Source organism: Mobula birostris, chromosome 4 (assembly GCF_030028105.1).
Source record: "Mobula birostris isolate sMobBir1 chromosome 4, sMobBir1.hap1, whole genome shotgun sequence".
In the NCBI taxonomy this organism is placed as follows: domain Eukaryota; kingdom Metazoa; phylum Chordata; class Chondrichthyes; order Myliobatiformes; family Myliobatidae; genus Mobula; species Mobula birostris.
In genome coordinates this window covers 97,141,621-97,157,350 of record NC_092373.1, presented here as the reverse complement: position 1 = coordinate 97,157,350, position 15,730 = coordinate 97,141,621, and the positions used below count along the sequence as shown (strand labels likewise).

The 15,730-nt window shown below is 42.4% G+C and overlaps 1 protein-coding gene across 2 annotated transcripts in view; it reads left to right on the top strand.

Moving 5' to 3' along the window:
- ryk (receptor like tyrosine kinase) overlaps nucleotides 1-15,730 on the top strand; it is a 348,374-nt gene that overhangs the window by 293,896 nt on the left and 38,748 nt on the right. For both annotated transcript variants that reach the window (XM_072255833.1, XM_072255834.1), the window contains exon 13: nucleotides 4,905-5,014. In XM_072255833.1, the coding sequence (XP_072111934.1) occupies nucleotides 4,905-5,014 (110 nt within the window). The remainder of the gene's footprint in view (nucleotides 1-4,904; nucleotides 5,015-15,730) is intronic.

Below are 15,730 nucleotides of genomic sequence, written 5' to 3'. Positions count from 1 at the left end.
ATGTTCTGAAGGAAGTAGCTGTGGAGATTGCGGAGGCATTAGCGATGATCTTTCAAAAGTCGATAGATTCTGGCATGGTTCCGGAGGACTGGAAGATTGCAAATGTCACTCCGCTATTTAAGAAGGGGGCAAGGAAGCAAAAAGGAAATTATAGACCTGTTAGCTTGACATCGGTGGTTGGGAAGTTGTTGGAGTCGATTGTCAAGGATGAGGTTACAGAGTACCTGGAGGCATATGATGAGATAGGCAGAACTCAGCATGGATTCCTTAAAGGAAAATCCTGCCTGACAAACCTATTACAATTTTTTGAGGAAATTACCAGTAGGCTAGACAAGGGAGATGCAATGGATGTTGTATATTTGGATTTTCAGAAGGCCTTTGACAAGGTGCCACACATGAGGCTACTTAACAAGATAAGTGCCCATGGAATTACGGGAAAGTTACATATGTGGATAGAGTGTTGGCCGATTGGCAGGAAACAGAGAGTGGGAATTAAGGGATCCTATTCTGGTAGGCTGCCGGTCACCAGTGCTGTTCCACAGGGGTCCGTGTTGGGGCCACTTCTTTTTACATTGTACGTCAACGATTTGCATTATGGAATAGATGGCTTTGTGGCTAAGTTTGCTGACGATACGAAGAAAGGTGGAGGGGCCGGTAGTGCTGAGGAAACGGAGAGTCTGCAGAGAGACTTGGATAGATTAGAAGAATGGGCAGAGAAGTGGCAAATGAAGTACAATGTTGGAAAGTGTATGGTTATGCACTTTGGCAGAAGTAATAAACGGGCAGACTATTATTTAAATGGGGAAAGAATTCAAAGTTCTGAGAGGCAACGGGACTTGGGAGTCCTTGTACAGGATACCCTTAAGGTTAACCTCCAGGTTGAGTCAGTAGTGAAGAAGGCGAATGCAATGTTGGCATTCATTTCTAGAGGAATAGAGTATAGGAGCAGGGATGTGATGTTGAGGCTCTATAAGGCGCTGGTGAGACCTCACTTGGAGTACTGTGGGCAGTTTTGGTCTCCTTATTTAAGAAAGGATGTGCTGACATTGAAGAGGGTACAGAGAAGATTCACTAGAATGATTCCGGGAATGAGAGAGTTAACATATAAGGAACGTTTGTCCGCTCTTGGACTGTATTCCTTGGAGTTTCGAAGAATGAGGGGAGACCTGATAGAAACATTTTGAATGTTGAAAGGCATGGACAGAGTGGATGTGGCAAAGTTGTTTCCCATGATGGGGGAGTCTAGTACGAGAGGGCATGACTTAAGGATTGAAGAGCACCCGTTCAGAACAGAAATGCGAAGAAATTTTTTTAGCCAGAGGGTGGTGAATCTATGGAATTTGTTTCCACGGGTAGCAGTGGAGGCCAAGTCATTGGGTGTATTTAAGGCAGAGATTAATAGGTATCTGAGTAGCCAGGGCATCAAAGGTTATGGTGAAAAGGCGGGGGAGTGGGACTAAATGGGAGAATGGATCAGCTCATGATAAAATGGCGGAGCAGACTCGATGGGCCGAATGGCCGACTTCCGCTCCTTTCTCTTATGGTCTTATAAGGCATTGTTTTCTAAGTGGGCAGGACAGAATGGAGGGCCGAGGCTATGGCATCGTCAGTGGAGTGGTTTGAGTGGTAGCTGAACTAAAAAGAGTCCAATGTAGCTGGAAGATGGGATTTTATATGATTCATTACCAGCCACTCAAAGCACTTCTTGATTGTTGAAGTCAGTGCTCCTGGGCGGTTATTATTTAGGTCTGTTATTGTTCTTCTCTTAGGCACTGGAATGATGGTGGCTGCCTTGAATTGGACTGTTTCAGATATACAGTGGCATGCAAAAGTTTGGGCACCCCTGGTCAAAATTTCTGTTACTGTGAATAGCTAACTAAGTAAAAGACCTGATTTCCAAAAGGCATAAAGTTAAAGATGACACATTTCTTTGATATTTTAAGCAAGATTACTTTTTTATTTCCATCTTTTACAGTTTCAAAATAACAGAAAAGGAAAAGGGCCTGAAGCAAAAGTTTGGGCACCCTGCATGGTCAGTACTTAGTAATACCCCCTTTGGCAAGTATCACCCTCTTTGGCTTGCAAACGCTTTCTGTAGCCAGCTAAGAGTCTTTCAACTCTTGTCTGGGGGATTTTCGCCCATTCTTCCTTGCAAAAGGCTTCTAGTTCTGTGAGATTCTTGGGCTGTCTTGCATGCACTGCTCTTTTGAGGTCTATCCACAGATTTTTGATGATGTTTAGGTCAGGGGACTGTGAGGGCCATGGCAAAATCTTCAGCTTGTGCCTCTTGAGGTAGTCCATTGTGGATTTTGAGGTGTGTTTAGGATCATTATCCTGTTGTAGAAGCCATCCTCTTTTCGTCTTCGGCTTTTTTACAGATGGTGTGATGTTTGCTTTCAGAATTTGCTGGTATTTAATTGAATTCATTCTTCCCTCTACCAGTGAAATGTTCCCCGTGCCACTGGCTGCAACACAAGCCCAAAGCATGATCGATCCATCCACGTGCTTAACAGTTGGAGAGGTGTTCTTTTCATGAAATTCTGCACCCTTTTTTCTCCAAACATACCTTTGCTCATTGCGGCCAGATACTTATATTTTAACTTCATCAGTCCACAGGACTTGTTTCCAAAATGCATCAGGCTTGTTTAGATGTTCCTTTGCAAACCTCTGACGCTGAATTTTGTGGTGAGGATGCAGGAAAGGTTTTCTTCTGATGACTCTTCAATGAAGGTCATGTTTGTGCAGGTGTCGCTGCACAGTAGAATAGTGCGCCACCACTCCAGAGTCTACTAAATCTTCCTGAAGGTCTTTTGCAGTCAAACGAGGGTTCTGATTTGCCTTTCCAGCAATCTTATGAGCAGTTCTCTTGGAAAGTTTTCTTGGTCTTCCAGACCTCAACTTGACCTCCACCACTCCTGTTAACTGCCATTTCTTAATTACATTACGAACTGAGGAAATGGCTACCTGAAAACACTTTGCTGTCTTCTTATAGCCTTCTCCTGCATTTATTTTAATTTTCAGAGTGCTAGGCAGCTGCTTAGAGGAGCCCATGGGTGCTGATTGTTGGGACAAGGTTTGAGGAGTCAGGGTATTTATAAAGCTTTGAAATTTGCATCACCTGGCCTTTCCTAATATTGACTGTGAACAAGCCATAGCCTAACAAGCTAATTAAGGTCTGAGACCTTGGTAAAAGTTATCTGAGAGCTCAAATCCCTTGGGGTGCCCAAATTTTTGCATGGTGTTCCTTTTCTTTTTTTCACTCTAAAATTGTACAAAACAAAAATAATACACTAATCTTGCTCAAAATGTTGAAAAGAATGTTTAATCTTTAACTTTATGACTTTTGGAGATCAGTTCATCTTCTACTCACTTAACTATTCACAGTAACAGAAATTTTGACCAGGGGTGCCCAAACTTTTTCATGCCACTGTATAAAAGATGCCTGCTAAGACCTCTATCGGCTAGACTGTATAGTCCCTCAGCACCTGACCAGGTATGTTGTCCAGCTCCGCAGCTTTGAGTGTGTTTACCCTGGCTAGGATCTTCCTCACCTTGTCTGTGACCAGAGGGGATGCCTGTTCCTCAAGGGGAGATGGGGCTTTCTTTGATGTCGCATCATACAATGCATCAGATCGTACATAGAAGGCATTCAGCCTATCAGTAAGGGAGGCGTCACTGTCATTAACCGACAGGGTGGATTTGTTATGGTTTGTGTACCTTGCCACGTCGCCACGTGTCCCTGGTGTCACAAAGGTGTCTGTGAACTTTCTTTGGCTACTCGCACTTTGCCTTCCTGGTGGCACAGGAGAGCGTGGCTCTTGCTAACTTTAGAGTCATCCTTTCCCTTTATCTGAAGGCAGATTGGAGGTTGGGGTGGTGTAAGCAGCAGTAAGTGGCAGTGAACTCTCTCGGTAAGTAGAGGGGCCTGCACTCACCTTTAAAGACTGTCTGCAGTAGACCATGGGCCATTACTACCAAGGATGATACACAGACCTTTGTGGGTCTTGCTGGAAATCGTGGCACTTCCGTCGGCCCAAAAGATTAGTCCATCTAGCTGGATGGCCAAGTATGGAGTGGTTCCTGGAGCAACATTTCTATCAAGATGAGTATTTTACTAGTCTTCATAAAAGGTGGGGGGAGGTGATATTAATTTTGTACGTTTGTATTTAGATTGAAGTGTTTTAAATATTGGGGGAGGTAAGCACAACAAATGAGAGTTCAAACTAAGGGGTTTAGTATCTTTGGAAATGAAGAGCATGCTAACCCTAGATGCAATACATCCCAGGATGCTAAAAGAAGTAGTGGAAGAAGTTGTGGAAGTTCTGTTGATTGATTCTCCCTGTCTAAGGGAGTGTTTCCAGAAGAATGGGGGACTGCTAATACTGTTTGTAAACCAATTCCAGGTCACTGAAAAGCTGCATCTAGTGGGTTCCTCAGTGCTCAGTACACAGTCTGACTTTTGTGAAATAAACAAGCATCAGTCCCACCATATTTTAGTCTATGTATCTGAGAATGCAGGAGTTTCAAGCATGCTTCGTGTGTCTTTGTAACAATTTATCAGTAATATTGATTAAATTTAAGTACAAAGGTTTCAAAGATTAAAGATTAGTTTGGTTTATCACGTCAGTAAAAAAATACAGTGAAATGCGTTATTCTGTATCAAATCAAATCAGCATGGATTGTGCTGGGCAGACTGCAAGTAGCACCATGCTTCCAATACCAATATAGAATACCCTCGAGCTCGCTAATCCTAACCATACGTCTTTGGAAGGTGGGTGGAAACTGGAGTACCTGGAGGAAACCTTAGATCGGGATTTAAGAAAAACAATTCTATTTGGTTTGACTTAATTTCTCTATTTTTTGCTGATAAAATTCAAGTAATGGTTATGATGTATTTTTTACAGGCAATATCGCAGCAGGACCTTGTACATATGGCCATTCAGATCGCCTGTGGGATGAGCTACTTGGCAAGGAGAGAAGTTATTCATAAAGACCTAGCTACAAGAAATTGTGTGTGAGTGTGTGAGATTATTAGAGCACTAGAGCACAGGGCCCACCTAGTCCGTGTGAAGCTGTTATTCTGCCTAGTCCCATCAACCCGCACTTGTTCCATAAATCTTCCATCCCCCTCCCATCCATGCATTTATCCAAACTTTGAGGAAACCATACCATTAAATGGCAGTGGTGAGACTTGAATACAGGCCTCCTGGGAGACTGGAACTTTATTCCATCACTTGAAGCTATTTGGCCACTCTATCACACGCTACTACATAATATTTCCAATTCAAGAATTTTGTTTATTTTTCGGGGCAGAATTTGTAGACCTGTGTTTTTGGTGATTTCAGACAATTCCGATGAGGAACCTTCCCTCATTGCAACTGGGTTGGCCCACTTGGAACTCTTAAATGATCTTTGAAAGTACCTAACAAGTTAATAAGATTACTACCAACACTTTTATGGACTCTTCAACAAAGCCTGTGGTGGTTCAGAAGAGCACTGTACCTTTGGTAAACATCAAAAAATAACAAAAGTTTCATTGATCGGATTCTACCCTTTTCAACACAGAACAATACAGGCCAGTTAGCCTATGAATAACCTACTCCAAGATCAATGTTTCCCTTCCCTCCCAGATAAAACTCCAGTTTTCTTTCTTCCATGTGCCTCTCTAAGAACCTCTTAAATGTCCTTTGCGTATCTGCCTCTATCACCACACCCAGCAGCACATTCCATACACATATCACTCTGTATACAAAAACCTACCTCCTGACATCCCCCCTGAACTTTCCTCCAATCATAAAAGTATGCCCTTTAATGTCAGGCATTTCTGTCCTGGGAAAAAACGTCACTGGCCGTTCATTCTATTATGCCTCTTATCCTTTGTTCCCCTACAAAGTCACTTCTCATCCTTACCACTCGTTATGGACCTCCAAGGAGAATAAGACCGTAAAACATAAACCTGCTGTGCCATTCCATCATGACTAATATATTATCCTCCTCAATCTCATAACCTTTGACACCCTTACTAATTAAGAACCTATCAACCTCCACTTTAAATTATACCCAGTAACTTGGCTTCCACAGCCAGCAGTGACTATTATTTCCACAGATTCAACACTGTCTGGCAAAAGAAATTTTTTCTCATCTCTTCCAAAGGGACGTTTTTCTATTCTGAGGCTTCCCCTTCTGGTTCAAGACTTCCCACTATAGGAAACATCCTCTACATGTACACTCTATTTAGGCCTTTCAATATTTGATGGGATTCAATGAGATTGCCCCTCATTTTTTTTTAAAGCTCTAGTGAATACAGCTCCAGAGCCATCAAACGCTCTTTATACATTAACGTTCTGTTTCCTTGGATCGTTTTCATGAACCTTCTCTGGTCCCTCTCCAATGGCAGCACATCTTTTCTTAGATAAAGGGGGCCCAGAACTACACACAATGTGGTCTGACCAATGCCTTATAAAGCAATTATATCCTTGTTTTTATATTTCATCCTCTCGAAATGAATGCAAGCATTGCATTTGCCTTCTTTACCACTGACTCAACCTGTATGTTAAATTTTAGGGAACCCTGCACGATTCCCAACTCCCTTCACTATATTCCATCTGCCACTTCTTTGCCTATTCTCACAATTTGTCTATACCTTTCACAAGTTTCTATCACGCTTCCTCTCAGCTTCAGTGAAAACAACCCAAGTTTGCCCAACCTCCCCTTACAGCTAATAGCCTTTAATGCAAGCAATATTCTGTAAACTTCTGTACCCTCTTAAAAACTTACATGTACTTCCTGTAATGGGTGACCAGAATTGCACACAACACTCCCACGTGCAGCCTAACCAAAGTTTTATAAAACTGCGAAATGATTTCCTGACTATTATACTCTATGCCCCCAGAAATGAAGGTAATCAAGCCATATGTCTCTACTATCTATTTGCATTGCTGTTTTCAGGGACATACAAGCTTGGATCCCAAGTTTATGCTCTACGTCAATGCTATTAGGGTCTTATCTTTAACTGTATACTTTCCCCCTTACATTTGATTACCTCCTAAAGTGGCTTGCCCAGAATACAGCCAAGCCAATTCAGAATCCGAGCTATTAAATTACCATGGATCCCATCTATCTTAATCTCCCCGTTCAAGCTACCTTGAGGGACCTTGTCAATTGCCATACTGAAGGCCATTGTAGATGATGTCCACCCCCTACCCTCATCAATCACCTTAATTGTTTTTCTTTCATGGTTATTGTTATTGTATACTGCTTTCTGGATCATGCAAACTTTTATGAAACACCATTGCAGATCTTTATTCAACAATGCTTTGATTTTCTTTTGTATACAACAGTCTGTAGATACTGTTATGATTTTCTACATCTTGCACTAGATATCAAATGTTGAAACAGAGATCTTGCTATCACCACTGTGTAAGGGCAGGTATTTATGCTGAAGAGCTATGACTAAGCTGTTTCTTTTGGGTCAGAAAGATCCAATCCGAATCTTGGTTGTTGCTTGCTGATGGAATGTTAGATTGCAAACATACCCTTTTATGGATGAGATATAAAACCTTGTACAAAGCACAAACTGCAGATGCTGGAAATGTGAGAGCAAAGAATACTAGAAACAATCAGCAGTGTAGCCACATCTGTGAAGAATTAAGCAACACACACAAAATGCTGGTGGAACGCAGCAGGCCAGGCAGCATCTATAGGAAGAAGTACAGTCTTTCTCGTGTTTGTGAAGAATTAATGTTGTTAATCACCTTTTATCAGAATTAATTTACTAGGTATTCCCTATCTTTTTAATTGATCCTAAGTCAATTATTTTAAGAAGTCTAGTTGTCCTTTTGTCCTGCCAGCACTGATCTTTTAATTCATTTAATTGGACTTAGTGGAACTTGCTGTGTGCTTGTGCCAGTACATCTGACTGCAAGCTCCTTTGTACTGGCCTTTAAAGAGAGCTGTCTATGAATGCTTTAGAACCACCAGGAACACACAAAGAATATAAAATCCATGCTCATCTTTCCAATTATCACAATCGGTTTGATATTTGAGCTATTCTGCTGCAAAGTTTTCATTTTGTGGTGTTAATGCTATGCATTCTTCAGCCTGCAGGCTGTTACGGAGTCTATGGTAGAGTCTGAATTGACCATTGTGGGAAACAGGATAATTTTCCTTAGGTGGATCAGGGAAATGTCTGATGGAGCGGGTGGATGGGTAATTTCTGAGGAGTTAAACTGCTTCTCCTGGGCTTCTGTGTGCTCCCGTTGCATGGTTTCTCAATGCAGTCACGAATGGTCTTTCTCCACTTTGGTTATGGGCCAGATTCTGAAGTGTCAGTGGAAATGTTTTCAAGAAGGGTTTGAGCACATCCTTGAGTCTACCTGAATCTGCTTTGTTATCCCATCCTGCGACTGAGATTGAAATAGACCGTCTGTTTCGGGTGCATGGAATAATGCATGCATGTGATGTGGCATATCCAGTAGAGTTTAATTGGAGCTTCAGCCTGTGGATGTAAGTCTAGGAGTAGTTGCTGATGTTGGTTTGTTTTTCCTGCCAATCACTTTGGAAGAATTGAAAAGACAGAATGAGCTGCAAGGTTATAAACCAGATCTTTTATTATGGAGTACTATCACTGCTAAGTTCTAAAGGTGCCCTTAAGCTGTCTTAGCAGCTTTTGAGATAAAACAATTGTTTCACTTTATGTCACTTTAAGAAAAGTGCTATTAAGAAAACTTGGTAATCTAATTGTGCATCCCTTCTTATTTCTATACAACACAAATTGATATGGTCTCTACCCAAAGTGAAGTTTTGTTTATATGGACAGTACTTTTATAATACCTGGTTACACAACTAAAAATACCTTTTCACATCAAACTAATTTCACCAATAGAATTTTAATAGTATTTTTCTATTCATCTCTTTTTGGTCACTTACAAACCAATCAGGTTTATAACATTGCATGCTCCATAGCTCCACAGTTAAAGAACAATTCACATTCTAATTTGAAATTGAAGCACACAGAGGCTTCTTCTCCTTTTCAAATAATTCTGAAACACAATAGATCTCCACTGCCATTTCAGCACTTAGCATCTACTTGCAATGGGCATGTACTGTGTATCATGCATTAATGGTTTTGCTGAAAGATTCTCTTCAGCAGGAGAAGATAATGGAAAGGCTGCTTAGTGAAGACCAGAACCACCCACTCCACAGTTCATACCTGTACTCTATGCTCCCATCTTAATCTTGCAGCAAGTGATGTCAAAGCAGACTGTGATCTGCAAGGCCAATTACTTTGGAGATCTGCAGACTCAACAGTGGGCTTGCAAGTGGGCTAGTTTACCTGATAAGGCTACTGTCCGAATCAGGTATCCAGATCATTTCAAGCAGCGTACTGTATCTTTGCAGCCTAGCTACTTTCAAAGAGAAATAAATACCATTTTTACTTCAATACAGAATGATGCAAACTGTTCACGTGGACTTTACAGCACTCTCAGCTTCGGTAGGATTTCAGCCACAGTATACTGGGCTTGTGTATTATGTTGGTTCCCCCCTCCCCAAAAAAAACCTAATGTTATCAGTGTCGAGGCCATGATATGCAGGGTGTCTGGCGAGTCACATGACCCTATGTTATTTTAGGCATACGTGGCTGTTTGTCATCTTTCTGGGATCACAGCTCTCAGGTGAATGGATTTTTGTGGAATAAGGACTGTTTCCTATTTTCTTGTGCCTTGTGCACTTTTCAGCCACCTCAGCCATACCTGGCCAAAATAAGAGGTACATTAGCACTAGAATTTGACAGAAGGAATTGAGAAGGCAAGTAAGTTGTTTTAAAAATTAGAAAACTTCATCCTTGGTGCTGGAAATCAAAAATAAACTGAGATTCCTGTTGCTTACCACCTCAATACTCAATCCTGCTTCCATGGTGACCTCTCTGTGGACTCGGACACTGTTATGAGGCCCAGCCTGAGCAACAACACCTCATCTATCTGGGCATGCTGCAGTCTGTAAGATTCAGTATTGAATTTTCCAAGATTAGATAACTTAATCTTTCTGTTTGTATGAGGACTGGCAACATTTGCCTGCCAACATTTTGAATCAGTTTTTCCTTTATTTCTTGTATAGTCTGATCTCATGAATTTGCAATTAACAATATATTACAGAAACAAAAAAGCAAAGCCTAATTATAGCTGCCCATAAGGTTACCCTGTTTTGACCTATTGAAGAAATTATTTGTTCCACCTCTCTTTTACCCTTAACCACCTATGTTACCTATACTAACAACCCTAATATTCATTTTTCTCTTTCCCAGTCCCACACATAAAATCATAAAATGTTAAATCTTACGCAGGTGCTGGGTGTCCTGGAAATAGTCTCTTCCCCTTATTGCAAGTTAATCTGAGTTCAAAAGTAAAGATATCCTTCTGTAATAGCATATGGCTCTCCACATGGCTTTAGACGACCTGGACAACACAAACAACTATGTCAGGATGCTGTTTATTGACTATAGCTCAGCATTTAATACCATCATTCCCACAATCCTGATTGAGAAGTTGCAGAACCTGGGCCTCTGTACCTCCCCCTGCAGTTTGATCCTTGACTTCCTAACCGGAAGGCCACAATCTGCAGATTGGTGATAACACTGATCGCTGATGATCAACACCGGGGTGTGTGGTTAGCCCACTGCTCTACTCTCTATATACACATGACTGTGGCTAGGCATAGGTCAGATACAATCTATAAATTGTCTGACAATACAGCCATTGTTAGTAGAACCTCAGGTGGTGACGTGGGTGTACAGGAGTGAGATATGCTAACTAGTGGAGTGGTGCCGCTGCAACAACCTGGTACTCAACGTCAGTTAGATGAAAGAGCTGATTGTGGACTTCAGGAAGGGTAAGACGAAGGAACACATACCAATCCTCATAGAGGGATCAGAAGTGGAAAGAGTGAGCAGCTTCAAGTTCCTGGGTGTCAAGATCTCTGAGGATCTAACCTGATCCCAACATATCGATGTAGTTATAAAGAAGGCAGTGGCTATACTTTATTTGAAGAGATTTGGCTTGTCAACAAATACACTCAAAAACTTCTGTAGTATCGTGGAGAGCATTCTGACAGGCTGCATCACTGTCTGGTATGGAGGGGCCACTGCACAAGACCGAAAGAAGCTCAGAAGGTTGTAAATCTAGTCAGCTCCATCTTGGGTACTAGCCTACAAAGTACCCAGGACATCTTCAGGGAGCGGTATCTCAAAAAGGCAGCATCCATTATTGAGGACCTCCAGCACCCTTTTCTCACTGTTACCATTAGGTAGGAGGTACTGAAGCCTGAAGGCACACACTCAGCGATTCAGGAACAGCTTCTTCCCCCTCTGCCATCTGATTCCTAAAAGGACATTGAATCTTTGGACACTACCTCACTTCTTTTTAATGTATAGTATTTCTGTTTTTGCACGTTTTTAAAAATCTATTCAATATATGTAATTGGTTTACTTGTTTATTGTTATTATTTTATTTATTATGTTTTTTCTCTGCTAGATTGTGTATTCCATTGAACTGCTGCTGCTAAGTTAACAAATTTCACGTCTCATGCTGGTGATAATAAACCTGATTCTGATTCTGATTCTATTGTGTTACCTCACTTGGATGACTGTGTTCAGATTTGGTTAGTCTGCCTTTATTCAAGAAGAGTGGTCAGGCTAAGTCAGAGATCCTAATGTCATTGGATAGGAAAGTTATTTGGAAAAAAAGTCTTTGAGGGATGTGATGAAACTAAGGAGAAGTTGGATAAACTTGGATTGTTTTCTCTGGAGTGAAAAATTTGGTATTAGATGTCTTAGCAGAGTTAAAACTGGTTAAATAAATAAATAATAACTATCAAGATTATGAGATGAAAAGTACTTGAAAGTGAGTCCATTGGACATGGTAACATTTCAATGATGGGGCAAATCAAGTTGAGTGAAGTTATCTTGTTTGGTTCAAGAGCCTGATGGTTGAGGGGTGGTAACTGTTCCTGAACCTGGTGGTGCAAGTCCTGAGGCACTTGTATTCCTTCCTAATGGAAGCAGCAAGAAGAGTGCTTGTCCTGGATGGTAGGGGTCCCTGGTGATGGATGCTGCTTTCCTGCGACTGTGTGTCATGTAAGTATGCTCAATGGTTGGGAGAGCTTTACCTGTGATGGACTGGGCCATATCCACTACTTTTTATAGGATTTTCTGTTCAAGGGTATTGATGTTTCCATACCAAGCTGTGATGTAGCCAGTCAGTATACTCTCCACTACACATCTATAGAAGTTTATCAAAAGTTTTAGATGTCATGACGAATAGCCACAAACTCCTAAGGAAGTAGAGGCACTGCTGTGCTCGGCTTAGGACAGTTTCTCCAAAATAATAACACCTGGAATTTCAAGTTGCTAAGCCTCTCCACCTCTGATCCTCTGATGAGGACTGGCTTATGGACCTCTGGTTTCCTTCTCCTGGTCTATAATCAGTTCCTTCATCTTGCTGACATTGAGTTGAGAGGTTGTTGTTGTGATACCACTCAGTCAGATTTTCAATTTCCCTCCTATATCTTGATCCATCATCACATTTGATTCAGCCTACAACAATGTCAGCAAACTTGAATATGACATTGGAGCCGTGCTTAGCCATAGAGTCACTAAGTGTAACGTGAGTAGAGCAGGGGACTAAGCGCACAGCCTTGTGTTGCAGCTGTGCTGATGGAGGTCATGGAGGAGATGTTGTCAATCTGAATTGACTGGGATCTGCAGGTGGGGAGATCCAGGATTCAATTGTTTTCCTTATCTACAGGCTTCCCTGATTCAAAATCACCTAAAATAGCAACAAAAGTAGGAGCAACCAGAAAAATCCTCACCAGGGCTTGTATACAAATTTGGCTTGTTAGCTAACTTTCCTAACAGCCACATGACTCAACAGTGAGAAGGCCACCTTCCATAAGTAATACACATCAAGGGTCAGCATAACTTGGGTTCAACCAAACGGCAGTCAGGATGTTCCAATTCAGGAATATAGATTGTAATGAATGCTCTGTAAATGCTGTCCCATACGCTGTTATTGGTCATCAAGAAATGACAGATTGTACGCCAGCAAAGTTACAAAATAAACATGGACTAAGCTGTTAACTGTCCTGTGCTATCACCAGTGGGATCATCAGTTGATCTGCCACCTTTCTTCAGGAGTTTCGGCCCACTTATGATCAAGACTCCTTCGAGGTGGTGGGCCAGCAGTGCTAAAGCACCACCTCCCACTGGTGAGCTTAAAAACTTGACATCTGCCTCTATCAGATTTGTTGGTCACTTCCATCCAACAGATAGTCTACTCTTCAGGTGTCTATGCAACTACTGAAGGGTTTGCAAGGTATGTATACACTGTCTGACTATCTGCCCCTCTGGACATACTTAGTCCACACCCATGCTGATCCTTTCTCTGCTGCCTCAGCTACAGCCCTGCGGGTTGACTTGATCTCTCTTCTAGTGAAGCCAAGGTCACGCAGCCACTTCTGGAGAGTGAACGCAATAAACCCACGGCAGCCTACTTCGAATGGATAGCATGAAACCTTCCACCCTCAGTCTCTGCACTCTGATCTCAACTCTGCATACTTGGTTAACTTGCGCTCATGGGCTTCATCGATGTTGTCTTCCCAGGGGACTGTGAGTTAACCAATAACCGCTTCTCTACTGGTGTCAGACCATACGATTATATCTGGACGCAATGTTGTAAAAGCTATTTGCTCCGGGAAACTGCCTTTCCAGTCCAAGTCAGCCTTGACACACCAATCATTGGCTGAAGAAAGTATGCTTGATCGTGAGCCTATGCTGCACACCCTTGACTTGGAGCCTTCTTTCACAAATGATATGCGATGTTCTGTGCAGCATGGGGCATGAGATAAGTTGTGCTGCAGTACTCTCTGCTCAACCGCTTCTGTTACAACTTTGAGAACCTTGTTATGTCTCCACGTGTACATGCCGCTGGAAAGATTGACTCTGCATGCACTCAAGATATGTTGAAGTGTTCCCTTCTCGCCACAAGCAGCACACCTGTCTGTCTTATCTTCATACCAGGTGCTGAGGTTGGCAGGTGCTGGGAGCAGATTGTATGCTGCTCTGCATAAAAAAGAAATGCGGAGCGGTTCTATCTGCCACAGAACATTCCAAGATAGGTGTCGTTGTTCAACACTTTCCCACCGGGTCCAAGCCCCTTGTTTGGCCAGGCCAGCTGTTTTAGTTAACCTCTTCTCCTCTTCTACCTCTCGTATTTCTTGTGTTACAAGCTCACGGCGCTCCTTACCTGTAGAAGATGACCACCACTTGTGGGTTGTCCATCCAAGTCCCTGGTGGCTTAGCTGGATAGCCCCAACTGTCTCCTTGTGCTTCAATCTGGACTCTGCCTCATCAACTGCTACATGGGCTGACCACTTCCTGCCTGATCTCACATCCGGCTGGGTGTTCTTGATGACAGGGTCTTTTGAGCCTCGAAGCATCAAGAATGACCTTACGTTGGCTACCTTGACCTCCTCAACAAGGGATTGCACTGGGATGGTAAGCTTTGTCTTGCTACTGTGGATTGCAACATTGGTGAGGCTGCTCGGTACTCCAAGCCACTTCTTCACATACTTGTTGATCTTCCATTCCATTGCCTCAACGTGGGACATTGCCACTTCATAGACAGTTAGTGGCCACATTATCCGTGGCATCAGTCCATACTGCAAGCACCACAACTTCAACTTGCCAGGCAAGCCACACTCATCAACAGACATCAGACCTCTGCTGATCTGTTCTCCTGTCTCTTGAGCCCTCTTGGTGTCTCTCAGCTCCTCTGTGTACCATGGCCCGAGGCTCTTAACTGGTTGGTCCTGAATGGATGGAATCTCCTCTCCACAAAGGGTGAAATGAAAGTCAACCAGCTTTCCTCTCCTAAGAACAAGGCTCCTTGACTTCTTGGTCTTAAACTTCATTTTTCCCCAATCCATTAGCTCTTCAAGTCTAGATAGTACATTTTCCACTGCCTCCGCGCTGGGACCCAAAAGGGTAAGGTCATCCATGAACGCTCGTATTGGTGGTAATTCCTCTCCGCCATCAAGTGCAACACCTGGTCCCACTGATTCTGCAGCCCTCACAATAACCTCCAAGGCTAACAGAAAAAGGATGGGTGAAATTGCACATCCCATTGAGATTCCAACATCCAAGCTCTGCCACCTAGTTGTAAACTGCTGAGTGGAAAACCTCATCCAGAAATCGTTGTAGTACTGCATAACAAAGTTCCTCACCTTAGCAGGAATCCATAGGAATTCCATCGCAAACTCAATCAGGATATGGGGAACAGAACCATATGCATTTGCCAGATCAAGCCAAACTACAGCCAGATTTCTTCCCAACCTTTTTGACTCCTGGATGGTATGCCATATCATACTAGAATGTTCAAGGCATCCTGAGAAGCCTGGTATTCCTGCTTTCTGCACAGATGTATTTACTAATCCATTTTCAATCACAAATGAAGATATTCTTTCTGCCAGAATGGCAAACATAATCTTCCCCTCTACATTCAGGAGTGAAATTGGTCAGAACTGATTCAATGTAGAAGAATTCTCTTCCTTCGGGATGTATACTCCTTCAGCCTCACTCCATGACAAAGGAACAACATCTTGTCTCCACACCACCTTTAACAATCTCCACAAGTATTTCCTCAGCTCTTCACACTTCTTGAACACCTTATACGGCACT